Here is a 26,454-nt window from a genome sequence, read left to right as displayed (position 1 = left end):
TCTTCATGTGTCCTCTTGGACCATCTGGACCCCTGATGACACTTTAAGCATCCGTGTTAAAGACTCCAATCTTATTATTTTTCTACCAGTATCCTTTTCACTTGACCTTTGCTCCTCCTCCTCCCTCCTCTTTTTGCCTTCATACGTCCTCCTCACATTCCATCACCTTGATAGTGACAATTCAGCCCCTAAGGGACGACAAGGTGACTATTTATGGCTGGGTGACTTGTCTCTTTGCCAGTATAGTTGCTTGTAGTGGTAGCACCTGGAGGCTGTTAGAATGGAGTCAATAGACACAATACAGTGGAGCCTGCTTATATGTCAACCAACTCATCAAGTCCCAATCCAGTGTTTTTCTTCTTGCAAAACAAATGTTATAGCTCAAGCAGACGTTGACATACCTGCATGTACATGGTCGGCTGTATTTTGTCCATACGCAATTTGATTTGCAAAAGGTCATTTCGATGAAAAATGGGACTGTTTATGTTGTGTGATGTCAGAATCTGAATAGTTTTTATTGCCGTTGATTGAGAACGGGTTCACAAAGTTTTCTTGGTGCAATCGTGCAAAATAAAACACATATAACACAGAATAGGTAATAAAATGAGCTGTAACTGAGCTATCAGATCTTGTTATTGTTCATGTGTCTGATGGCCGAGGGGAAAAAACTGTTCAGGTGGTGGGAGGTGTGGGTCTGGATGGACCGTAGTCTCCTGCCTGAGGGGAGAAGGGAGAATAGTTTGTGTCCAGGGTGAGAAGAGTCAGCTGTGATCCGACCCACACGCCTCCTGGTCCTGGCGGAGAACAAGTCCTGGAGGGTTTGGGAGCCTGCAGCCAATAACCTTCTCAATGCATTATAGTATTGTCAACTTCTTTGTTATTGCTAAGCAGCGTGAAGTTTAGTTACACTGCATTCAAATGTGCACACGGTGACTTTCTGTTCAATGCTTCAAAACTTCAAAATACAAGTATGCAACAAGTATTATTATTTGTTTATTATATTTAAAGGTTTACACATGTTCGAAAGCTTTGTTGTCATTGTAGTCAAGACATACAACAAAATGAACCCAGCAGCTCTGTTGGATAAGAGTACAGAATTGATAGCAGTGAGCTAATGCACTAATACACTGCTGTTGTTGACACACTAAGCCGGCGACTGCTTTTGCTTCGTCACAAAGTAAATTCTAGATTATAATTCATGCATCTTTCACCTGATAGTAGAAAAATGTGGCCATGGACTGACAGGCTGGTCGACTTTGACATCCCCTGAGATGGCAGAAACGACATCTTTGCGGCAACTTTTTTTTAACCCTTCATTCTTGATTTGTGCTCTGCCATGTACTGTCAAGTGTATAGGCAGGTGTGTGCCTTTCCAAAAAATTTCCCAAACAACTAAATTTATCACAGCACGACTCCACAGCCTGATGCCCCCAAGCACACTTTTGAGCTTCATGACAAATGCTGTTAACACTTGTACATGTGATTTCTTAGTTTTTTATTTCTAATACATTTGCAAAAAATTCTAAAAAAACAAAAAACAAATGTTTCACATTGTCATTAAGGGGGTTATGTGTGTAGTTTGTAAAATAATTTACTCCATTTTGGAATAAGGCTGTAACATTACAAAACGTAAATACTTTCCCGATGCAGTATAGATGTTTTGATATTCTATCCATCCATCCAGCTTATCCCTTTTGGGGTCACGGGGGGTGCTGGAGCCTATCTCAGCTGCATTCGGGCGGTAGGCGGGGTACACCCTGGACAAGTTGCCACCTCATCACAGGGCCAAGACAGATGGACAGACAACATTCACACGAGGGCCAATTTTTTGATATTACGTTACAAAAATATAGTTTAATATTACATTAGCAACGCTTTATATATTAAATATTCAAAGGCCAAAATGGTTTTCAGTATTTGACACATACAGTCATGTGGAAAATGGAAATTATTGTAAATGAATGAAATTACTTGTTGATGGCGTTCCCAATGGGTTGTGTTCAAAATACATTGGAAGACATGTTAGTATACATATAACTTGGCCGGGAAACAAGGTAACATTTTATCATCTTTAGACCAATGCTCAGCGATTCATAGACTATTAGAAAGGGGGCCCTCTGCGAAGGCATTTTGCTTGATGGTCATCAACCAATCCTGCTCAAATATTACAGACGTGTGCTTATCCGTCCCCTAAAGGTGTGTACCAAATTTCACTGTGATTTGGCTAAACACCTGAACGTTACAGTCTGTGTTTTCATAGGGCGGTACTGAGCTGTGTGAGAAATTTCAAGTCAATCTGACTTATGCAGGTCAAACTTTAGGGTTTAATAGCAGCGACGCCATGCAGTGTGATTGTCAGAAAAACTAACAGGCAACACAGTACATGCATGTTATGACACATTGGACTGTGTGACAGCAAAGTGGAAGAATACTAACAAATTTAAGTTTTAAAATGATTTGTTGTGCACGTTAGCTGTTGTTTATGATTTAATATATCATGTTGTTACTGTCATGCTGTGACCGTTAATGCCAACACGTGTATCTAATTCTTAATTTTTCACACATAAATTATATTTTTAGTATAAAATGGTTATAAACAGTATTCTATTATTTTCCCCACTGGGTAGGGCAGCTAAACCTAGTTGACTTAACGTTCAGATGTCCTATGGCATACACTGTGGTAGAGATGTCCGACACGTTTAGCGCTTTTGTCGTTCCTTTACTTTCTAAGTTCCATTTCCCGTTGTATGGTCGTCATCACATTTTTTTTCCTTTTATGCAGGATGTCCGTCTTGTTTGTGAATGTGTTGTCAATGTAGCCATATTGTACTAAACAGCGAGAAAATAGACACGCGCACTTCTTTGGTTGCTATGGAGACGGACACATGTAGCGCTTTTGTCAAATAAGTTCCATTTCCAGTTCTATGGTCATTATTAGAGATGTCCGATAATGGCTTTTTTGCCAATATCCGATATTCCGATATTGTCCAACTCTTAATTACCAATTCCGATATCAACCGATACCGATATATACAGTCGTGGAATTAACACATTATTATGCCTAATTTTGTTGTGATGCCCCGCTGGATGCATTAAACAATGTAACAAGGTTTTCCAAAATAAATCAATTCAAGTTATGGAAAAAAATGCCAACATGGCACTGCCATGTTTATCATTGAAGTCACAAAGTGCATTATTTTTTTTAACATGCCTCAAAACAGCAGCTTGGAATTTGGGACATGCTCTCCCTGAGAGAGCATGAGGAGGTTGGGTTTGGGGGGGGGGGGGGGGGGGGGGGTTGGGGTTGGGGGGGGGGGATGTATATTGTAGCGTCCCGGAAGAGTTAGTGATACAAGGGGTTCTGGGTATTTGTTCTGTTGTGTTTATGTTGTGTTACGGTGCGGATGTTCTCTCCAAATGGGTTTGTCATTCTTGTTTGGTGTGGGTTCACAGTGTGGCGCATATTTGTAACAGTGTTAAAGTTGTTTATACGGCCACCCTCAGTGTGACCTGTATGGCTATTGACCAAGTATGATTTGCATTCACTTGTGTGTGTGAAACGCCGTAGATATAATGTAATTGGGCCGGCACGCAAAGGCAGTGTCTTTAAGGTTTATTGGCGCTCTGTACTTCTTCCTATGTCCGTGTACCACTGCGTACAGCGGCGTTTTAAAAAGTTATACATTTTACTTTTTGAAACAGATACCGATAATTTCCGATATCACATTTTAAAGCATTTATCGGCCGATAATATCGGCAGTTCGATATTATCGGACATCTCTACACTGTGGTTGTCTGCGTTCTTTCTTTTCAAACTACTTTTAACTAACACTCCTTTACCTGATTCTCAATGCACACATACAAGCTTGCCTTCTTTCTGCTTGCCTTCCCTTCCATGCTGCCTACCTGTCACTTCTTTCCACCCTGCACTGTCATCAGACGGGAGCGTTTAAAAGGAACTTCAGCTCACCTCTACTAACCACCGACTCACTGGGCGTGGTCAGGGAGGCTCCTGATGTCCAGGGTGAGTGACGTCAGGATGACTAACCCCCGTGTGTCTTTTATGTCTTTATGTCTATGTAATTATCAGCCATTTAATGACAAATGTCGTCCTTTCTGCTCCAGAGGCCGATAACGTCAACCTGGACCCCGTGTATGAAGCGCTGCGATACGGCACGTCGCTGGCTCATATGAGTCGCTCCAGCTTTGGAAGCATCACGGAGTCACCCTGTCATGAGGTAGGGAAGCGCTAGAAAAATTAATTATGAAAGAACGTAAACATTTGTTCTTAAAATGCTGTGGCCAAGAAAAAAAAAATACACATTAGCGAATCATATTTAATTTCTATCATTTATTCATTTAAGTAATCTTTTGGTGTTTTTTTTTTACATTTTTATTTTCCCTTAGAACAGGGGTGTCAAACTAAGGAGCTGCATGGAGGAAAATCTGTACACGGACTATTAAAATCATGGCATTAAAACTAAAAAATAAAGCCAACTTCAGATTATTTCTTTGTCTTACTTTGGCCAAAAATGAAACAAACATATTCTGAAAATATTACTAAAGTTTAGATCCATGAAGGAAAGAAGAATGTGAATGAATGTTTATAACTGAATACATTTACATATGCATAAACTTTTTTTTTTCTTTTTATGAATTAAGTAAAGTTTATGACAACCTTTTCCAAAACACAATATGAAATGTGAGCTATAACAGGACAATGCATACATTTATCTTTTTATTTTTTATTTTTTTTAAACGGTTACAAAAACGTTGGACCCTAAAAATTTACTTAGGGACCCCATTTTTTATGACTTGATGGGGTCCCTGGGATCCCATTTTGAAAATTCCTAGCGCCAACACTGATGGAGTATTGGTGCATGCAAAACAGCAGCAGGCGGCTGTGGCCTGCGGGCCGGTTCTAATACTAATCAAATATCATCCCGGGGGCCATAGATAATTCATTCGGCCCGCGGGCCTTGACTTTGACACCCCTGTCTTAGGAGGTATACAGATAACATGTGTCAATATCCAAATATTATTTTGAATCACTAAGAAGTTGTTTAAGGGGCTTTGACTTTCACACCCCTGACTTAGAACATTAAGGAATTATTAATAATTTGTTCAATCATAAAATCCTAAGTCACTATCCAGGCAATATTTAAACATTCTTAACCGCCATACAAGCCTAAAAATTAGTTAATACATTAAGTCACATAGGGAAGGGCAGCCCCTTTCATGCATCACACTTTTTAACTGTTGTACAAGTGTAAAATTAAAAAGGACACCACCGTGGAATGTAGATTAAAAATTGTGTACTCCAAACTTTGATGGCATAGAGCAGTGGTTCTCAAATGGGGGTACGCGTACCCCTGGGGGTACTTGAAGATATGCCAAGGGGTACGTGAGATTTTTTTTAAATATTCTAAAAATAGCAACAATTCAAAAATCCTTTATAAATATATTTATTGAATAATACTTCAACAAAATATGAATGTAAGTTCATAAACTGAACATCAAATCAAGTAGGCTATTCCATTCATTACAATGCAACAATGCAATATTCAGTGTTGACAGCTAGATTTGTTGTGGACATGTTCCATAAATATTGATCTTAAAGATTTATTTTTTTGTGAAGAACTGTTTAGAATGAAGTTCATGAATCCAGATGGATCTCTATTACAATCCCCAAAGAGGGCACTTTAAGTTGATGATTACTTCTATGTGTAGAAATCTTTATTTATAATTGAATCACTTGTTTATTTTTCAACACATTTTTTGTTATTTTTATATCTTTTTTTCCAAATAGTTCAAGAAAGACCACTACAAATGAGCAATATTTTGCACTGTTATACAATTTAATAAATCAGAAACTGATGACATAGTGCTGTATTTTACTTCTTTATCTCTTTTTTTTCAACCAAAAATGCTTTGCTCTGATTAGGGGGTACTTGAATTAAAAACATTTTCACAGGGGGTACATCACTGAAAAAAGGTTGAGAACCACTGGCATAGAGGATATAAGAGTGGGCTGTAGAGGGTTTAGTTCAGTTTCAGTTTTATTTGGAACATGCATACGATACAATGTAATGCATCACATATTTCCAGTTGTTTCATTACAGCACGTCCGAAAAGGAGTAAAAAAAAAAAAAAAAAAAAAGGTTTCAAGATGTTCATAATAATTCTTGTTCTGTGTATTTTGTGAACACTTATAGTTTGAACAGTCTCTTAAGCTAAATCATATTGGTGCTTTGTTTGATTTCTTTAGTGAATCCATTCCATAATTGAATTCCACATACAGATATGCTAAAGGTTTTAAGTGTTGTACGAGCATACACATGTTTTAATTTAGATTTTCCTCTAATGTTATATCTCTCCTCTTTTTTTGGGAAAAATTGTTGGGTGCACTATTAAATATTGATGGGTCAAAGATGCCTCAGTGAGTGTGTGGCACACTCACTGGCTGTATTGACACTGCGCCGATGTTGTGTTGGTGTTTCATCATAGTTCAGTTCATTTATTTATTTCATTCATAAAAAATCAAACATCCATCCATCCATCCATTTTTTACCGCTTATTCCCTTTGGAGTCGCGGGGGGCGCTGGAGCTTATCTCAGCTACAATCGGGCGGAAGGCGGGGTATACCCTGGACAAGTCGCCACCTCATCGCAGGGCCAACACAGATAGACAGACAACATTCACACTCACATTCACAAAGGAATAAAATCAATCAATCAACATAACATTAAAGTAAAAATATTAATGAAAAGGAGCAGAAAGAAGTTTCAAACTTAGAATATCTGCCCCTTATTTCCACAAATACAACAGTTGACTTTCGATGTTGGCGACAACAAAGCCATATTTTCATTTGACAACAATTAAACCAATAATGAAGACAGAATTCTACTCAGTCATATCTTTTTATCATAATTTTTTATTTTTTTTGAATACAGAAAGAGATTTGCATTGTTTTATTCCACAGTCCATAAACTAACACCTCTGATTGAAATACTTCTTTCCATTATCACTGTTCTAAATCATAGCGCCATCTGCTGGATTGTGACCTGCAAATAAAATTAACAGTCAGCAAGTATTGGTGTTTGTTTTTTTTTGCTTCTTTTAATGAATAGCTGTGCAGAAAGGAATATTAAACGCACAAGTCTGGGCAATGAGCCAAATAGGAAACACATTTATCTTATTTAGCACTTTGAGAACACACTGCTCCCACGTTTCAGAACTTTTCCCTTTTCTTAGTTCCGTTTGGATCGTTGATGGCGACTAAAGCCAATGTAAAAAGCGGCATGCCACCCCTCTGGCTTCTTTTAATACGAGCTGTCACTCGGGGGCCAAATGAAACACAATTTGGCGCGTCGCAGTCAAATGACCCAGCAGCTGAATCAATCACGTGGTTTTTTTCCTAAAGTGACACACACGAGGAGGTAACGAGGTACACAGTATCACTCCTTGTGTTTAATAATGCATTGATGCTTCAGTATCATTAGACCCATCACTACTATTAACTGCATAAGTGTAAAAAGAAGTCAATGAGAAACTAGCATACTAGCCTCTTGTATTTATAGACATGGTTACAGCTGTGTACATTCGGGCCTTTTTATGTGCACCGTTATTAGCCATATTGTCCTACAATAAGTTCAATTTCTGGTTCCATGGTTGTCATCATATTTTTCTTCTTTGCCACAAATGGTACCAGAAAGTGGTGGCATCACAAACATTAACAGACAAAATCTAAAGAAAAAGATGCTCACTAAATTTAAATCCGGCCAGATTTGTCGACATCTTTCAATTTCTGAAGTTTTGTGAGATTTTTTTTAATTTTTAATTTTTTCTAAACCACAATACCAAATGATAATTTAGTGTTTGGCATGATTTGGTAAATAGCACTTATTGTATTTATTCATTTGTATTTCAATATCAAAAGCTACTGTACTCATTATTTTATTGACAGGGACACACGTACCTTTTTCCTACGTCACGAGGACTTTCGCATCTGGTTCTATGGTTCTCTTTTTTTTTACAACAAAATTCACTGTCTGGGAAAAAAAAAAAGTTTTTTTAAACAATCCATTACATTTAAAAAGTGAAAAAAGAACTCAGCAGGCACAAGACTTTGATACAATGTTGATTATACACACATGTCCTTTTAAAAGTGACTTTGAAACAACGTTGCAAAATAGTTGTATTTGTAAATTGAGACGTTGATGTCTAACGTTGGATCCACGTTGTTGGTTGGGAAATTACCAAATTTCAATGGTCAAACAACCTGACGTTGAATAAACGTTGTTAAAAAGCATGTTGTTTCATTGTTGTATTTGTGTTGTAGAATATTAGTTGGGAAATGACCAAAATTCAATGGTCAAATCAATGTAATAACCCAACATTGATTAAACGTCGTCAAGTAAATTGAAACTGAACTGAACTGAACAAGCATGTTGTTTCAACGTTATTTTTGATTTGCTTAAAGGGGAACATTATCACAATTTCAGAAGGGTTAAAACCATTAAAAATCAGTTCCCAGTGGCTTATTTTATTTTTCGAAGTTTTTTTCAAAATTTTACCCATCACGCAATATCCCTAAAAAAAGCTTCAAAGTGCCTGATTTTAACCATCGTTATATACACCCGTCCATTTTCCTGTGACGTCACACAGTGATGCCAATACAAACAAACATGGCGGATAGAACAGCAAGATATAGCGACATTAGCTCGGATTCAGACTCGGATTTCAGCGGCTTAAGCGATTCAACAGATTACGCATGTATTGAAACGGATGGTTGTAGTGTGGAGGCAGGTAGCGAACACGAAATTGAAGAAGAAACTGAAGCTATTGAGCCATATCGGTTTGAACCGTATGCAAGCGAAACCGACAAAAACGACACGACAGACACCGACACGGGAGAAAGTGAGGACGAATTCGGCGATCGCCTTCTAACCAACGATTGGTATGTGTTTGTTTGGCATTAAAGGAAACTAACAACTATGAACTAGGTTTACAGCATATGAAATACATTTGGCAACAACATGCACTTTGAGAGTGCAGACAGCCCATTTCAGGGCTGTCTGCATTTAAATGTTTTTAAGCTAAATTATTGGTAAACACAGTTTATGTATAATAATTTACGTAAAACCGCGAGTAATGAATAAAGTTTTCATCAATTAATATATTCTGTAGACATACCCTCATCCGCTCTCTTTTCCTGAAAGCTGATCTGTCCAGTTTTGGAGTTGATGTCAGCATCTGCTTTGAGTGTCGCAGGATATCCACACTTTCTTGCCATCTCTGTCGTAGCATAGCTTTCGTCGGTAAAGTGTGCAGAACAAACGACTGACCATTTCGTCGGCTTTCCCCACAGCCTCGTATTTTGAACAGATTTCGTCCAATTTCTTGCCACTTTCGCATCTTTGGGCCGCTGGTGCAACTTGAATCCGTCCCTGTTCGTGTTGTTACACCCTCCGACAACACACCGACGAAAGTGAGAGAATGGCGGATTGCTTCCCGATGTGACGTCACGTTGTGACGGAAATTGGTTAAAAAAATATATGTTCTTTTTTCTGCAACATCAAGGTATATATTGACGCTTACATAGGTCTGGTGATAATGTTCCCCTTTAACATTAGGACCTAATTTTAAAACGTTCTTGGTTATTTTAATGTCTTTTGCCTGCTTCTGTATTTTAAAAACAATAACTCTCTGTTCATTTATTATTGTTTTCAGATGTGTACTGAGTAGGCAGGACTTTTGTGTAATGTCTTCATTAGTCACAATCACTTAAAATGTTGCTTCTGTGCGAGAGGGACAAGCGGTAGAAGGTGGATGGATGGATGGTCATTGTGGATTTTTTCCCCCCTTTGCCATCAATGACACTTAGAACCAGAAAAAAGGCCAAAAAAAGTTTGCTTACTGTGTTGAAGTCTTAGGGTTTGCTGACGTCTCACATAATTGTCAAAAGCAGTATTTTTCTGGTTTATTATACTGGTCGAGTTATTGCATTTTTGCACAAACTCCTACTCAACAAGCACCAGACATATACTGAATGTAAATTCTGGACAATTTAACTGATGAATGTCTTTTTTTTTTTTTTTTTACAGGCTGAAAAGCTGCAAGACAAACTAGAGAATCAGCCAATCGCTGAAGAGGAGCCCATTCCAGGAAGTATGTGTTGTGGTACTTTCCGTTCGTAATCCGTTCCAAAAGGTTAAATGAAAACCGAATCGTGCAAAAACCGAAATAATTTTTTCCAAAAGAAATCTGTTCAGGGCACCGAAAAAATACTGTAGCATCAACCAAGACGTAGAAAAAAAATGACGAGGAAGTAGTTGATCAACAATCTCAAAACAGAGACTGTCTGATGACTTTTGTCATCAGAAAAAAATGTGTCTGGGACCCGGTATATCTATTTTTAGGAAAACTAATACAAAACCTCAGAATAATGTCTGATTGAATGCTAAAAACAATAATGACAGACCGCCGGAATGAAATTCAAACATTTTTTTACTGAATGAGAGAACCAGAATGTACATGAAAATAAAGAATGATTTACAATATTAACTATGAACGATAAAACACTGAATATTGACAACATATGAACGTCACACCCCCTCTCGATCGACATATTTTACAATCAAGCGAAAAACGCAACAAAAATGCAACAAAACACAGCGAAATATGAACGCGAAGGGTAAAAAATAAACCCAACTACTATCTGATATATCTGATATATCACTAAGCTTTAGAACTTTGTTGTAAAAATCTCCTTCCGCGTCTGTCCCTGACACCCGCATTTCAGGCTGGCTGCCCTGGAAACAGTCTGTGGAAACGCTCCCCACCCACACTGCTTGGTGCCTCGTCTGAGTTGCTGTGACTTAGATTACCGTAGTAACTTGTATATAATGCAAAAGCAACCATTGAAATACTCTGTATAGTTCAAGACTTCCAATAATTTGAAAACATCACTGCACATCATAATGACAGCTACAGTTTCCATCTTAAAGATCTAAAAAAATTATTTGGGAATGTACGGCGGGCCAGATTGAAAAGCTTAACGAGCCACATGCGGCCCCCTGGGCCTTAATTTGCCCAGGTCTGGTCTACACCAACATACAAACCCCGTTTCCATATGAGTTGGGAAATTGTGTTAGATGTAAATATAAACAGAATACAATGATTTGCAAATCCTTTTCATCCCATATTCAATTGAATGCACTACAAAGACAAGATATTTGATGTTCAAACTCATAAACTTTTTTTTTTTTTGCAAATAATAATTAACTTAGAATTTCATGGCTGCAACACGTGACAAAGTAGTTGGGAAAGGGCATGTTCACCACTGTTCTTTTAACAACACTCAATAAACGATTGGGAACTGAGGAAACTAATTGTTGAAGCTTTGAAAGTAGAATTCTTTCCCATTCTTGTTTTATGTAGAGCTTCAGTCGTTCAACAGTCCGGGGTCTCCGCTGTCGTATTTTACGCTTCATAATGCGCCACACATTTTCGATGGGAGACAGGTCTGGACTGCAGGCGGGCCAGGAAAGTACCCGCACTCTTTTTTTACGAAGCCACGCTTTTGTAACATGTGCTGAATGTGGCTTGGCATTGTCTTGCTGAAATAAGCAGGGGCGTCCATGAAAAAGACGGCGCTTAGATGGCAGCATATGTTGTTCCAAAATCTGTATGTACCTTTCAGCATTAATAGTGCCTTCACAGATGTGTAAGTTACCCATGCCTTGGGCACTAATGCACCCCCATACCATCACAGATGCTGGCTTTTGAACTTTGCGTCGATAACAGTCTGGATGGTTCGCTTCCCCTTTGGTCCGGATGACACGATGTTGAATATTTCCAAAAACAATTTGAAATGTGGACTCGTCAGACCACAGAACACTTTTCCACTTTGCATGAGTCCATCTTAGATGATCTCGGGCCCAGAGAAGCCGGCGGCGTTTCTGGATGTTGTTGAGAAATGGCTTTCGCTTTGCATAGTAGAGCTTTAACTTGCACTTACAGATGTAGCGACAAACTGTATTTAGTGACAGTGGTTTTCTGAAGTGTTCCTGAGCCCATGTGGTGATATCCTTTAGAGATTGATGTCGGTTTTTGATACAGTGCCATCTGAGGGATCGAAGGTCACGGTCATTCAATGTTGGTTTCCGGCCATGCCGCTTACGTGGAGGGATTTCTCCAGATTTTCTGAACCTTTTGATGATATTATGGACCGTAGATGTTGAAATCCCTAAATTTCTTGCAATTGCACTTTGAGAAACGTTGTTCTTAAACTGTTTAACTATTTGCTCACGCATTTGTGGACAAAGGGGTGTACCTCGCCCCATCCTTTCTTGTGAAAGACAGAGCATTTTTTGGGAAGCTGTTTTTATACCCAATCATGGCACCCACCTGTTCCCAATTAGCCTGCACACCTGTGGGATGTTCCAAATAAGTGTTTGATGAGCATTCCTCAACTTTATCAGTATTTATTGCCACCTTTCCCAACTTCTTTGTCACGTGTTGCTGGCATCAAATTCTAAAGTTAATGATTATTTGCAAAAAAAAAAAAAATGTTTATCAGTTTGAACATCAAATATGTTGTCTTTGTAGCATATTCAACTGAATATGGGTTGAAAATGATTTGCAAATCATTGTATTCCGTTTATATTTACATCTAACACAATTTCCCAACTCATATGGAAACGGGGTTTGTACATATAGATTAAGAATCTAATGAATTGTTGAATGATCACTTTTACTTTTATTGACAACTTTTGTTGGCGATGGGCGGAGAGGGAGCAGGGAAAGGTCAGGGATGCCACTTAAATATATTATTTCTTGAAATTCGTAGTGATTTTCGCCTTCTTTATCAACGTACTGGCACTTGCAACTTTTTTGGGGCCTATGCTGGTTTATTTTGCAATAGTGTTTTGTAAATTTAGACCTTATATTAAAAACAGCATAGGGACTGAGTCACCAACATGTGGGATTTTTTGTGTGGGCACCTACGTGGGAAAAGAGACAAGATTGTTGCGTGCAATGTTTCGCCGTCCGATAAACAAACGGCATAATTTTTGTTGAAAAATCAATCGGGAAAGTGGAGCGTATGAAAACCAAGGTAACTGTCATACTTTTTTTGAACTTTGCTTTTTCGATATTTTTTTTCTAGGTCCCACGAGAGAAAATTGTGGTTGTTTTTAAAGGACCCCTTCCTTTTCTTTTATTCCCTTTTTACTCTTGTTTTTCACGTGACAATTCTTGCCCTCTTCCACCTTGTGTTCGTGTCCCTGCAGTGCTCACCCCTCCTGAAAGCGAGAAGGCGGATTCAGAAGAGCGGGTCAGCCTGAAGGTGAGCAATCATCTACTCTTCTTTTTTTCCAGCTTCTTTCTGCTTCACTGCGTCTAAGACTAAATTATTCTTGTAGACCCCGAAGCACGTTGAGATCCACTCCATCCACACATATGTGGCTCTCTACAAGTTTCTGCCTCAGGAGAAGAATGACTTGGAACTTCAGTGAGTCCTTTCTGTGTGTGTGTGCGCGTGCATGGTCCCTACAAGAAGTGTGTGTAGCACACCATCTGCCACCTCAGCGATGTGACTGAGGAGCTGCTGAGCTGCCCCCCGTGTTGGGAAAACAGCTGCGTTGAGTATTAGACAGCAAAAAGGAAAACATTATTAGTGGATGAAGGAATCTGCTGAGTGTGTTTATGACGCCCACATGTGCAAGATGCGCTCTCTGCTCACTCAAATCTTCTTGCAACATTTACAAGTGAGCCATAAAACAGAGCTATAGCGACATCAAGCTTGGGCAATAATAAGTGGCTTATCAGCCCTTGACGTATCAATAAATAAACCGCGCCCAAAGCTGAAACATCTTCACAAATACCTGCTTCTTGCTTGGGTCGAACTTCCATCCATCCGTTTTCTACCAATTGTCGGGGTCAGTAAAATCCATACATGCACTGACAATTTAAGGAAAATGACAAAATACTGCTTATTCTCAGTCAAAACATACAATTAGGAAGGGGATGTGCCGATCGATCAGCCATCGATTACTATCAGTCGATTTTTCATAAACGCTGATCCCCTCTGGCTGACACTATACTTATTTATCCGCAGTGTAAAACCTTAATCCCTACAATTAAGTCGCCATTTTAAATTAAGTTTAATTTGGTGAAGTCATTTTTTGATAATGATACCATGAACAGAAATGGCAAGGGGATATCTTCTTGCCCACTGGCGTACATCTTTACCAGTGACGTGCGGTCACTAGAGGCAGGTGAGGCAGGGCCTCACCTGCCATCATGGAAAGAAAAAAAATTGTTATATGTATTCAGTGATTATACTATAAAGTTATTTTCCATTTAACTTCACCAGTTTTAGATTATTGTTATTCAAAATCGCTGAATTTTCACATTTGTCGTTCAAATACTGAGAAGAGACGGTGCGGTGATCAGCAGCCAGTTGAGGCACGTCACTCAGTTGTGCCTCAACATGGATTGCGCAATGACTCGGCTAACTGCTGGCATGCTGTGCAGTGAGACCGTATTGCTATATGAACTATATTATACATTTCCATAGTTTAGTTAGCTGAGGTATATAATGTACAGTGTATTTTGTCAACAACTGTATGTGTGTAAAGTATTTATTGTGCTGAGCAATCATAAAACTGCTGCAAAGACGCACTGGCTGAGGCTCGCGTAATCCCGCCTCCTGGTGCCGGTTAATGCACCCCCCGCCGCGGAACGCACCCCCCAACGGGAGCGCCACACCAACCAAAACCCACAACCAAACCCTCCACGTGCAAGACCGAATCCACCCAAAAAAAGTCACTTAACAAGAAGCCAAAAAGTGCAACATAAACAATGCTCGCGCCGGAGGAGCGTGAACGACTGCAGGGACACAACATTATGTACACCTGCAGACTGCAGCACGGATTTCATATTTCATTCATTCACAACTCCTCCAACACGAACACCACTGTTCCCGCACTTATAAGTAAAGGTAAGACCATAATAACGTTTTTTTTAAATAAATGTGATTTTTGTATGTGTAAAGTTAAAGTTAAGTTAAAGTACCAATGATTGTCACACACACACTAGGTGTGGTGAAATTTGTCCTCTGCATTTGACCCATCCCCTTGATCACCCCCTGGGAGGTGAGGGGAGCAGTGGGCAGTAGCGGCGCCGCGCCCGGGAATAATTTTTGGTGATTTAACCCCCAATTCCAACCCTTGATGCTGAGTGCCAAGCAGGGAAGAATGCTGGTATGAGCTTTTAAACATAACCCGTTAACTGCTGCCAATCAAATGGTGAATAAGATACTCTTTAGGGTTCATATGTTTGTAAATCTGACTGTGATAAAGTCAGTGCCTCACCAGCCATCAACCTCACCGCACGTCACTGATATTTACCGTATTTTCCGCACCATAAGCCGCCCCGTGTTATAAGCCGCGCCTTCAATGAACGGCATATTTCAAAACTTTGTCCACCTATAAGCCGCCCCGTGCTATAAGCCGCATCTAACTGCGCTACAGGGAATGTCAAAAAAACAGTCAGATAGGTCAGTTAAACTTTAATAATATATTAAAAACCAGCGTTCTAACAACTCTGTTCACTCCCAAAATGTACGGTAATGTGCAAATGTGCAATCACAAACATAGTAAAATTCAAAATAGTGCAGAGCAATAGCAATAACTTAATGTTGCTCGAACGTTAATGTCACAACACACAAAATAAACATAACACTCACTTTCTGAAGTTATTCTTCATTCATAAATCCCTCGAATTCTTCTCCTATGGTGTCCGAATTAAAAAGTTGGGCGAATTACGGGATCCAAAATGGCCGTCTCCGTCTCGTCGAAGTCATCAGAGTCAGTGTCGCTGTTGTTTTTCCAGCAGTTCTGTGAATCCTGCCTTCCGGAAAGCTCGGACCACAGTTGAGACCGAAATATCCGCCCAGGCATTTACGATCCACTGGCAGATGTTGGCGTATGTCGTCCGGCGCTGTCTCCCTGTCTTAGTGAATGTGTGTTCGCCTTCGGTCATCCATTGTTCCCACGCCGTTCGCAGTCATGCTTTAAATGCCTTGTTGACACCAATATCGAGCGGTTGGAGTTCTTTGGTTAATCCACCCGGAACGACGGCGAGTGTTGTATTTGTGTGCTTCACTTGTTTTTTGACACCATCTGTGATGTGAGTCGTATATCAACATGGGAGCTGCGTGAAAAAAGCCACCCGGCCTCTTCGCGTAAACTTCCCTTAACCACTCGCTCATCTTTTCTTCATCCATCCATCCCTTCGAGTTAGCTTTTATGATGACGCCGGCTGGAAAATTCTCTTTTGGCAAGGTCTTCCTTTTGAATATCACCATGGGTGGAAGTTTCTGGCCATTAGCATGGCAAGCTAGAACCACAGTGTGTCGCTTAGTAGGAGCCATTGTGTGGTCTTTACAGATGTAAACACACAAAGGAAATGAAACGTAATACCCGCGCGCTTCTTCTTCTATGGGGGCGGGTGCTTACCTTGGCGGTTGCTTACAGTAGAAGAAGAAGCACTTCCTCTTCTATGGGGAAAAAAGATGGCGGCTGTTTACCGTAGTTGCGAGACCTAAACTTTATGAAAATGAATCTTAATATTAATCCATATATAAAGCGCACCGGGTTATAAGCCGCACTGTCAGCTTTTGAGTAAATTTGTGGTTTTTAGGTGCGGCTAATAGTGCGGAAAATACGGTACCTATGCATAAAACTAAACTTAATATCTTGACGTCACTCTTTGTTTCTCACATTTGTATTTAAATAAATAAATAATAAAAAAAGACTAAACATGTTATTTTATTTATTAAATATTAATTGATTTTAACAAATGCACTGTTTGGAGCTCCAAATGTGCTACAAATAAAAATGACTTATTCTTTATATTGCTTCAAATTTAGGTAAACATTTAAAAATCAAACATTCAGACCTGCACAAGGAGTTCAACGCGTGGCAGGTAATATAGTTAACAGTGTGCACATATACAGTAGATACGAGACACGCATACAGCTGGTTGGCTTGTTGAAAATTATTAGAGCCCACATAATGTAAAATAATGCAAGTGAATTGACTGAATTTTGCAACAAATACTATTTCATTTGTGTTTTATCTTTAACATTGTGTGTTTTACCTACTACGTGTCTTATCTGTGTTTACTAATTGTTGTATTTGTCTTAAAGCACACATCAAAATTGGCAACCATGAATCATAAAGCATTTTAATACAATATCAATAAAGCTTTCTATTAAATTCTAACCTTATTCAAGATTATGGCAGGCTTTATCTAATATGTAAAATAATTGTAAACAGTTATTTGAGTGCAATAAGAAAAGCTTATGTGTTTAATGCGCCTTTTAATTTTAATTCTAATATTGTTCTTTGGGTGCAAAGGGTAACATATGTTTAATCATACGTTTTATCATAAACGTTCTGTTAAAATTAAGCCAATAATGACATTTTGTGTGTTCTCCTTTATTATGTATTAAAGCAGGGGTGCTCACACTTTTTCTGCAGGCGAGCTACTTTTCAATTGATCAAGTCGTGGGGATCTACCTCATTCATATATATAATTTATATTTACTTATTTATGAAACATATGTTTTTGTTAACAAGTTAAAGGTGTTTAATGATAATGCAAGCATGTTTAACACATATAGTTAATATTGTTAATACATTAAAGGTGTTTAATGATAATACAAGTATGTTTAATACATATAGGTAATATTGTTAACAAGTTAAAGGTGTTTAAAGATAATGCAAGCATGTTTAACACATATAGTTAATATTGTTAACAAGTTAAAGGTGGTTAAAAATAATACAAGCATGTTTAACACAAATAGTTAATATTGTTAACAACTTAAAGGTGGTTAAAGATAAAACAAGCATGTTTAACACGTATAGTTAATATTGTTAACAACTTAAAGGTGGTTAAAGATAATAGAAGCATGTTTAACACATATAGTTAATATTGTTAACAACTTAAAGGTGGTTAAAGATAATACAAGCATGTTTAACACATATAGATTCCTTTCTTTCATGAAGACAAGAATATAAGTTGGTGTATTACCTGATTGTGATGACTTGCATTGATTGGAATCAGACAGTGGTGATGATAACGTCCGCATTTTCGAATGGAGGAGAAAAAAAGTCCTCCTTACTGTCCAATACCACATGAAAGTGGTTGGTTTTTGGCATCTTATTTGTCCAGCTTCCGTACTCCTTTGTATACACTTTACAAGAAATACATTGTCGGCAAACTCCGTAGCTTGCTAGCTTGTGCACGCCAGCTTTCTGAGACTCTTATTTTGGTAGCGCAGGCAGGATGAACTGTGCAGTCGGTCTTTGGAGTTTTGACGACAGGTACGGCGCCAGAGTCTGTTGAAATAAAGTGTTTCTCGCCTTCCAGTCGGTAATTTTAATGAGCTAGCAGCAGCCAGCGTCATCTCAGAAGACCCTCGGGTGCCGTGAATGTCAATCAAGTGACGAAAGTGACGTCATAGTGAAGATTTATGATCGCTCATTTTTAGGACTATTTCTTTAATGCCTGGCTGGTGATCGACTGACACACCCTCCGAGATCGACCGGTAGATCGCGATCGACGTAATGAGCACCCCTGTATTAAAGTATTGAAATACATAACGATATACATTTTGCTAATAAAATATTGGTGTCGGTACAACTCCAGGTGGGACGTATGTGCAAACGTAATGTGCTATGGAAGGTGCCACGATAAAACAGACCAGCTCACTAATACTAACGGGAATCTTGGACTGGACTTAGCGTAGCGTTGCATAAGCGAACATGTTAAGAAGCAAACATGAATGCTTTTTAACTGTTCCAACTTAAACAAATTAAACAACTCATACTTTAATGAAAGCTTGTACTATAGAAAAAAAATGTATTCCAAAATAATGTATTCAATTCTTTTTACACGTTTTCTTGACTTTTCCTTCAGGCCTGGGGATCGAGTCAAAGTCACGGATGACTCCAATGAGGACTGGTGGAAGGTAAGTTTATTTTAGAATTTTTTTGGTGGGGTTGTTCTTATTCCCGCTGTTCTAGTTGACCTATTGTGAACAAACAGGCTGTCTATTATGGCTCTTGTGCAATCAGTCAAGCCTCCTCCAGTCAAAGAAGACCAGACCTGTTGGTGCTCTTGAAGCTCAATGGATGTAGGTGTTAGCGTGGATGGCGTCAAGTGTTTCATAAGACGTCTGTCTGTCAGGGAGATCGTCAGCTTCCTGACGCAGGCAGAAGTTACCATAGTTTCCATTAGTAATAATTGAGCTAATTAATGCTTGCATGGTGCAAACATGCCTTTGCTTTGTTGGTCTGCTTTCTGATGGCTGCTGTAAGAGATTAGCGCTTCACAACGCTGCTGCTTTTCTGTTGTTGTTCTTGTTCTGTTAATTCTGCAAGCTGTGTTTTTAGTAGATAATTGTGATTTGTTTAAAATAATCTGCATCATTAATCAAATAAACAAAGCAGACATAACAGGCTTGTACGGCAGGGGTGTCCAAATATGGCGCGGGGCCCAAAACGCAGAAAAATGATCCAAATACCCGGAAAATGGTCGACTACCTGTGTATCCTACAGCATCGATTCTTTCAAGAGTTATATTTTCACATTTTCTCACTGCAATCTATGGTGGCCCAAATGGGACAAAATTAGATAAATAAATACATCTTGTTTCATTAATTAATTAAAATTAGATACATGAATGTGGTTTTGAATGTGTCATTAATTTATTTAATGTACAATTACATTTAATTGTTTAATCATTGTTTTTATGATTTAATAATTTCAGGATTTAATTATTTCATGATTTAATACATTATTTCATGATTTAATACATTATTTCATGATTTAATAAATTATTTCTTGATTTAATTATTTCCTGATTTAATTATTTATTTCATGATTTGATAATTTTTTTATTTCATGATTTAATTATTTATAAAATTATTTGACTAATGTTATATTTAAGTTATTATCCAAAAACTGTGGAATGCCAAAGTGTGAACCTTCAATTTTCTTTGGACAACCCTGATGTAGGCTATGCAAGTGTACCTAATTAAGTTGCATACCTAATTAAGTTCCATAGACAAATGATAACCTGTGTGTGTGTGTGTGTGTGTGTGTGTGTGTGTGTGTGTGTGTGTGTGTGTGTGTGTGTGTGTGTGTGTGTGTGTGTGTGTGTGTGTGTGTGTGTGTGTGTGCGTGTGCGTGTGCGTGTGCGTGTGCGTGTGCGTGTGCGTGTGTGTGTGCGCGCGTTGTTTTTCAGGGGAAAAGCCAAAACAAGGTGGGATATTTCCCAGCCAACTTTGTGCAGCGCGTCCGCCCCGGCGAGCGGGTGTGGAAGGTCACGGCTGGTTTCCACGGCAACAGAGACAAAGGCCAGATGACGGTGAAAGAGGCCCAGGTGAAAACACATAAAATGCTTGCTACACACTTACTGTATACACACAGAACGCATTAAAACAAGTTATGCAAATTAATGCGGAAAATTGCTGAAATGACAAGAGGACTGTTTGGATTTTAATGCAGCTCACTTATAGACTCAGTCCAAGAATCTCTCTCACGTTCTGCCTCTTCTACCCTTCCTCGTCCATTTTCCCAACTCTTTGTACCCCAATCGTACTCTCATGCTACCACGCCTCACCCGTCCTCCCACCACTCACCCTTGCTCCCATCATTTGTTCATACTTTCACCACTCATTAATGCTTCCACAACTCGCCCATCCTCCCACCGCTCGCCCCTACTCTCACCGCTCGCCCATACTCTCACCGCTCGCCCATACTCTCACCGCTCGCCCATACTCCCACCGCTCGCCCCTACTCTCACCGCTCGCCCCTACTCTCACCGCTCGCCCATACTCTCACCGCTTGCCCATCCTCTCACTGCTCGCCCATACTCCCACCGCACGTCCATCCTTCCACCACTCGTCCATACTCCCACCACTCGTCCATCCTCTCACCGCTCGCCCATACTCCCACCGCACGTGCATCCTTCCACCACTCGTTCATACTCCCACCGCTCGCCCCTACTCTCACCGCTCGCCCATCCTCTCACCGCTCGCCCCTACTCTCACCGCTCGCCCATCCTCTCACCGCTCGCCCATCCTCTCACCGCTCGCCCCTACTCTCACCGCTCGCCCATCCTCTCACCGCTCGCCCATCCTCTCACCGCTCGCCCATCCTCTCACCGCTCGCCCATACTCTCACCGCTCGCCCATCCTTCCACCACTTGCCCATATTCCCACCACTCGCACTCGCCCTCGCCCATACTCCCACCACTCACTCATCCTCCACCACTCGCTCATCCTCCACTACTCATCCATGCACCCACCACTCGTCCATACTCCCCCCACTCGCCCATACTCCCACCACTCGTCCATACTCCCAATCCTCCACCACTCGTCCATACTCTCACCACTCGTCCATACTCCCACCGCTCGCCCATGCTCCCACCGCACGTCCATGCTCCCACCGCACGTCCATCCTCCCACCACTCGTCTTTACTCCCACCACTCGTCCTTACTCCCACCACTCGTCCTTACTCCCACCACTCGTCCTTACTCCCACCGTTCATCCATACTCCCAACACTCGCCCATAATCCCACCCCTCACACTCGCCCATACTCCCACCACTCACTCATCCTCCACCACTCGCTCATCCTCCACCACTCGCTCATCCACCACTCGTCCATGCTCCCACCACTCGTCCATACTCCCACCACTCGTTCATGCTCCCACCACTCGCACTCGCCCATACTCCCGCCTCTCACTCATCCTCCACCATTCGTCCATGCTACCACCACTCGTCCATGCTACCACCACTCGCCCATTCTCCCACCACTCGCCCATTCTCCCACCACTTGCCCATTCTCCCACCACTCGTCCATGCTCCCAACACTTGACCATACTCCCACCGCTCGCTCATCCTCCACCACTCGTCCATTCTCCCACATCTCGCCCATTCTCCCACCACTCGCTCATGCTCCCACCACTCGCCCATATTTCCACCACTCGTCCATACTCCCACCGCTCGTCTATACTCCCACCGCTCGCCCATATTCCCACCACTCGCACTCGCCCATACTCCCACCTCTCACTCATCCTCCACCATTCGCTCATCCTCTACCACTCGCTCATCTTCCACCACTCGCCCATCCTCCACCACTCGCCCATGCTCCCACCACTCGCACTCGCCCATACTCCCACCACTCACTCATCCTCCACCACTCGCTCATCCTCCACCACTCGTCCATGCTCCCACCACTCGTTCATGCTCCCACCACTCGCCCATGCTCCCACCACTCGCCCATGCTCCCACCACTCGTCCTTACTTTCACCGCTCGTCCATACTCCCACCACTCGTTCATTCTCCCACCGCTCGTCCATACTCCCACCGCTCGCTCATATTCCCACCACTCGCACTCGCCCATACTCCCACCACTCGTCCATACTCCCCCCACTCGTCCATACTCTCACCACTCGTCCTTACTTTCACCGCTCGTCCATACTCCCACCACTCGTTCATTCTCCCACCGCTTGTCCATACTCCCACCGCTCGCCCATATTCCCACCACTCGCACTCGCCCATACTCCCACCACTCGTCCATACTCCCACCACTCGCCCCTACTTCCCCCACTCGTCCATACTCCCCCACTCGTCCATACTCCCACCACTCGTCCATACTCCCAATCCTCCACCACTCGTCCATACTCTCACCGCTCGCCCATACGCTCACCGCACGTCCATACTCCCACCACTCATTCATCCTCCCATCACTCGTTCATCCTCCCACCACTCGTCCATACTCCCACCACTCGTCCATACTCCCACCACTTGCCCATACTCCCTCCACTCGCTCATCCTCCACCACTCTCTCATCCTCCACCACTTGTCCATGCTCCCACCGCTCGCTCATCCTCCACCACTCGTCCATGCTCCCACCACTCGTCCATGCTCCCACCACTCGTCCATGCTCCCAACACTCGACCATGCTCCCGCCACTCGCCCATACTCCCACAACTCACTCATGGCCCCACCACTCACCCATGCTCCCATCATTCGCCCACCATCCCTCTGCAGATCTGTTTCGGAAAAAACGAGGACATTGATGGCTTTCTGCGTCTGAGCAGCGGGAAGAAACGAGGCCTGGTCCCTGCGAACATCCTACTTGAAATATGACCTCTTTTCAGTCATTATTTATATTGATAATAATAGTAATAGTAATAATAAGTACTTGACGGAAGAATCCGAGAATGTTTTCCTCAATGGAAGTGGCTTTGCTAGTTTTTTTGTTTTTTTTTGTTTGTTTATTTCAGTGCAGAAACTTAAAGCCCAAGAGAGTGGCTTTCTTTAGAGCTGCTCTACTGTCGCTCACGTCAGAAATGTAGCACCACTCTGAGGAATATGCGCAGGAAGTCTGGATACCTCATTCCCTGGAATACAAAAGTGCGCTGAAACTTCTGGAAGCGAACTGAAACTGCTGACTGTCTTCACTCTGCGTAGAGAAAATATGGCGGTAGAGGTTGGCGTTAAAAGATTTGAAAGGCCACTGTTATTCACTCATTCATGTATCATGTACATGCCTGTGCTTCCTAGTTCATCTAAAAAAATACCTTCTAATACCTCACACACACACTCATTTAGCGCCGCTCTAACAGCACGGACGTCTCTTGCGTTGGCCGTCTGTCTTCATGCACAGATGTTGTCCATAAAATCTGCCTTATCAGCCGGTTATTTATATCATTTCTGTCCGTGAGAGTGTGCTGAAAGTGCAGCACAGCAAAAACATAATCCCCAACTCAGTGTCAAAAAAGGAGGCGGCGGCTGTCAAATGTCTTTTTTCTCTCTCTCTCTGTGGGTTGCGTAAGTTGCGTCCTTCAAAATGCGCAGGATAAATGACAAACGCCTTTTTTTTTCTGCTTTAACCGAACAACATGGACTTATAGTATTTCACCAAAGTGCGCACACTTCTCCTCACATTTCATAAACTATTTTGATACAGTATATCCCTAAGGGACCATACGATCACAACAAACTTGGATATCAGTCTGTGTACAGCAGTGTAGACATACTGTCCGCTAAGAAAGAAGTCAACACACAGCCATTGTTGTGTAACACACTCGCTGGCAACACAATGAGGGCAGTGGGGAGATGCGGTTCATTGAGGGGAAACATCAGCCTTTACATAGCAACACACATCAGTACACCTCACAGTGAACATGCTCACATTGTGTCTTTGGTCCTCCACCTTCCTCCTTTGCTTCCTGCCTTCCTTCCTTCTTTCTTTTCTTTGTTTCTTCTTTCCTACCTTCCTTCTTTTCTTCTTTCCTACCTTCCTTCCTTTCTCCTTTCCTGCCGTTCTTTCTTTCTTCTTTCCTGCCTTCCTTTTTTCTTTTCTTTCTTTCTCGTTTTCCTACCTTTCTTTCTTCTTTCCTGCCTGCCTTCCTTCTTTCTTTTCTTCCTTCTTTCCTCCCTTCCTTCCTTCTTTCTTGTTTTCCTTACTTCATCCCCACCTTCCTTCCTTCTTTTCTTCCTTCTTTCCTTTTTTCTTCCTTCTTTCCTTCCTTCCTTTCTGCCTGACCTCCTTATTTCCTATTTTGCTTTCTTCTTTCCTTCTTGCCTTACTGTCTTCCTTTCTTGCCTTCCTACCTTCCCTCCTTCCCGCCGTTAATCCTTTCCTCTTTCCTGCCTTCCTACCTTCCCTCCGTCCTGCCATTGATCATTCCCTCTTTCCTGCCTTCCTACCTTCCTTTCTTCCTGCCATTCATCCTTCTCTCTTTCCTGCCTTCCTACCTTCCTTTCTTCCTGCATTCATCCTTCCCTCTTTCCTGCCTTCCTACCTGCCTTTCTTTCTGCCATTAATCCTTCCCTCTTTCCTGTCTTCCTACCTTACCTCCTTCCTGCCATTCATCATTCCCTCTTTCCTGCCTTCCTACATTCCCTCCTTCCTGCCATTAATCATTCCCTCTCTCCTGCCTTCCTACCTTCCTCCTTCCTGCCATTGATCCATCACTCTTTCCTGCCTTCCTACCTTCCTTTCTTCCTGCCATTCATCCTTCCCTCTTTCCTGCCTTCCTACCTTCCCTCCTTCTTGCCATTCATCATTCCCTCTCTCCTGCCTTCCTACCTTCCTCCTTCCTGCCATTCATCCTTCCCTCTTTCCTGCCTTCCTACCTTCCTTTCTTCCTGCCATTCATCCTTCCCTCTTTCCTGCCTTCCTACCTTCCCTCCTTCCTGCCATTCATCCTTCCCTCTTTCCTGCCTTCCTACCTTACCTCCTTCCTGCCATTCATCATTCCCTCTTTCCTGCCTTCCTACATTCCCTTTTTCCTGCCATTCATCCTTTCTTCTTTTCTGCCTTCCTTCCTTCTTTCTTTCTTTCTTTCTTTCCTGCCTTCTTTGCACAGGTTCTCAACTGGGCTCAGGTCCGGAGGAGACATACTTGCACACGCCATCACCTTCAGTTTCCTCAGCAATTAATTTTCCCCCTCAATGAACCGCTGCTGTCCAGTGGTGGCAGCACTCATGCAGCTCCCACCACCATGCTTGACTGCAGCCAATTATAATAATTATAATAATAATAATAATAATATTAATAATAGATTTTATTTGTAAAAAAAAAAAAGAAAAAGCACTTAGTTTGAGTAAACAACCTCAAAGTGCTACAGTGTATTAAAAAAATACAAATAAAAAGATAATAAGAAATAAAAATAAATAAAAACTAGAACAGCCAAATAGCTAAAACTAGTATGCATATATCTCAAAAATGTTGTTGTTTTTTAAAAAAGAAGGGTTTTTAAGCCTTTTTTAAAAGCATCCAATTATCTTCCTACCATTACTACAAGAGTCATTTTTTCAGTGAATATAAATAAATACTGCGATACAAGCTGTACGCTGACTACTTTTATGTATATCCAAGTTTCACTTCAGTAATGCCCCTTAGGAGTATACAGTAGGAAACATGTGAGGTCCTGTATCGTCATCACATCCTAACACATCAGGTGGGGTCAGCAATAAATGTAAATACAAGGTGACAGTATTTGTGTGTAGCCTTATAGTGATGTAATATGTTGACTAAGGGCAATTATTTCTAAACTAGCAGAGTCTTGTTTACACTCTCTACAATATTGACCTATAATAAGCCTAAACACTATGCACACTTAATCTACAGGCACTGACTTCTATTTTGTAGCCGCGTGTGTGTGTCAGCAGCATAACACAACATGGGCTCAGGATCACTTATAGCCAGTCTCTCACCATGACGTGCCACCATTCTTTTCACTGTCTAGCCGCCATTTTAGCATCAATAAAGTCAGACGAACCCTGAAGATTACGTGTCTGTCTCTGATTGACACATTCAAATCAAACACCGTAACACATGTAGTATAGATGCAGAGC

General features: G+C 41.3%; 1 protein-coding gene across 1 annotated transcript in view; it reads left to right on the top strand.

Annotated features, from left to right (window-relative positions):
• Positions 1–25,688, top strand: part of LOC133610415 (SH3 and cysteine-rich domain-containing protein 2-like) — a 71,213-nt gene extending 45,525 nt beyond the window's left edge. Inside the window, exons 5-12 of the mRNA XM_061966659.2 lie at positions 3,940–4,024; positions 4,126–4,238; positions 10,107–10,170; positions 13,296–13,351; positions 13,428–13,516; positions 18,994–19,045; positions 20,323–20,460; positions 23,137–25,688. Coding sequence (XP_061822643.1) covers positions 3,940–4,024; positions 4,126–4,238; positions 10,107–10,170; positions 13,296–13,351; positions 13,428–13,516; positions 18,994–19,045; positions 20,323–20,460; positions 23,137–23,235 — 696 coding nt within the window. The 3' untranslated portion in view covers positions 23,236–25,688. The remainder of the gene's footprint in view (positions 1–3,939; positions 4,025–4,125; positions 4,239–10,106; positions 10,171–13,295; positions 13,352–13,427; positions 13,517–18,993; positions 19,046–20,322; positions 20,461–23,136) is intronic.
• The last annotated feature ends 766 nt before the right edge of the window (positions 25,689–26,454 follow it).

Source organism: Nerophis lumbriciformis, linkage group LG11 (genome assembly GCF_033978685.3).
Source record: "Nerophis lumbriciformis linkage group LG11, RoL_Nlum_v2.1, whole genome shotgun sequence".
NCBI classification, from domain to species: Eukaryota; Metazoa; Chordata; class Actinopteri; order Syngnathiformes; family Syngnathidae; genus Nerophis; species Nerophis lumbriciformis.
This window is presented reverse-complemented; position numbering and strand designations above follow the sequence as displayed.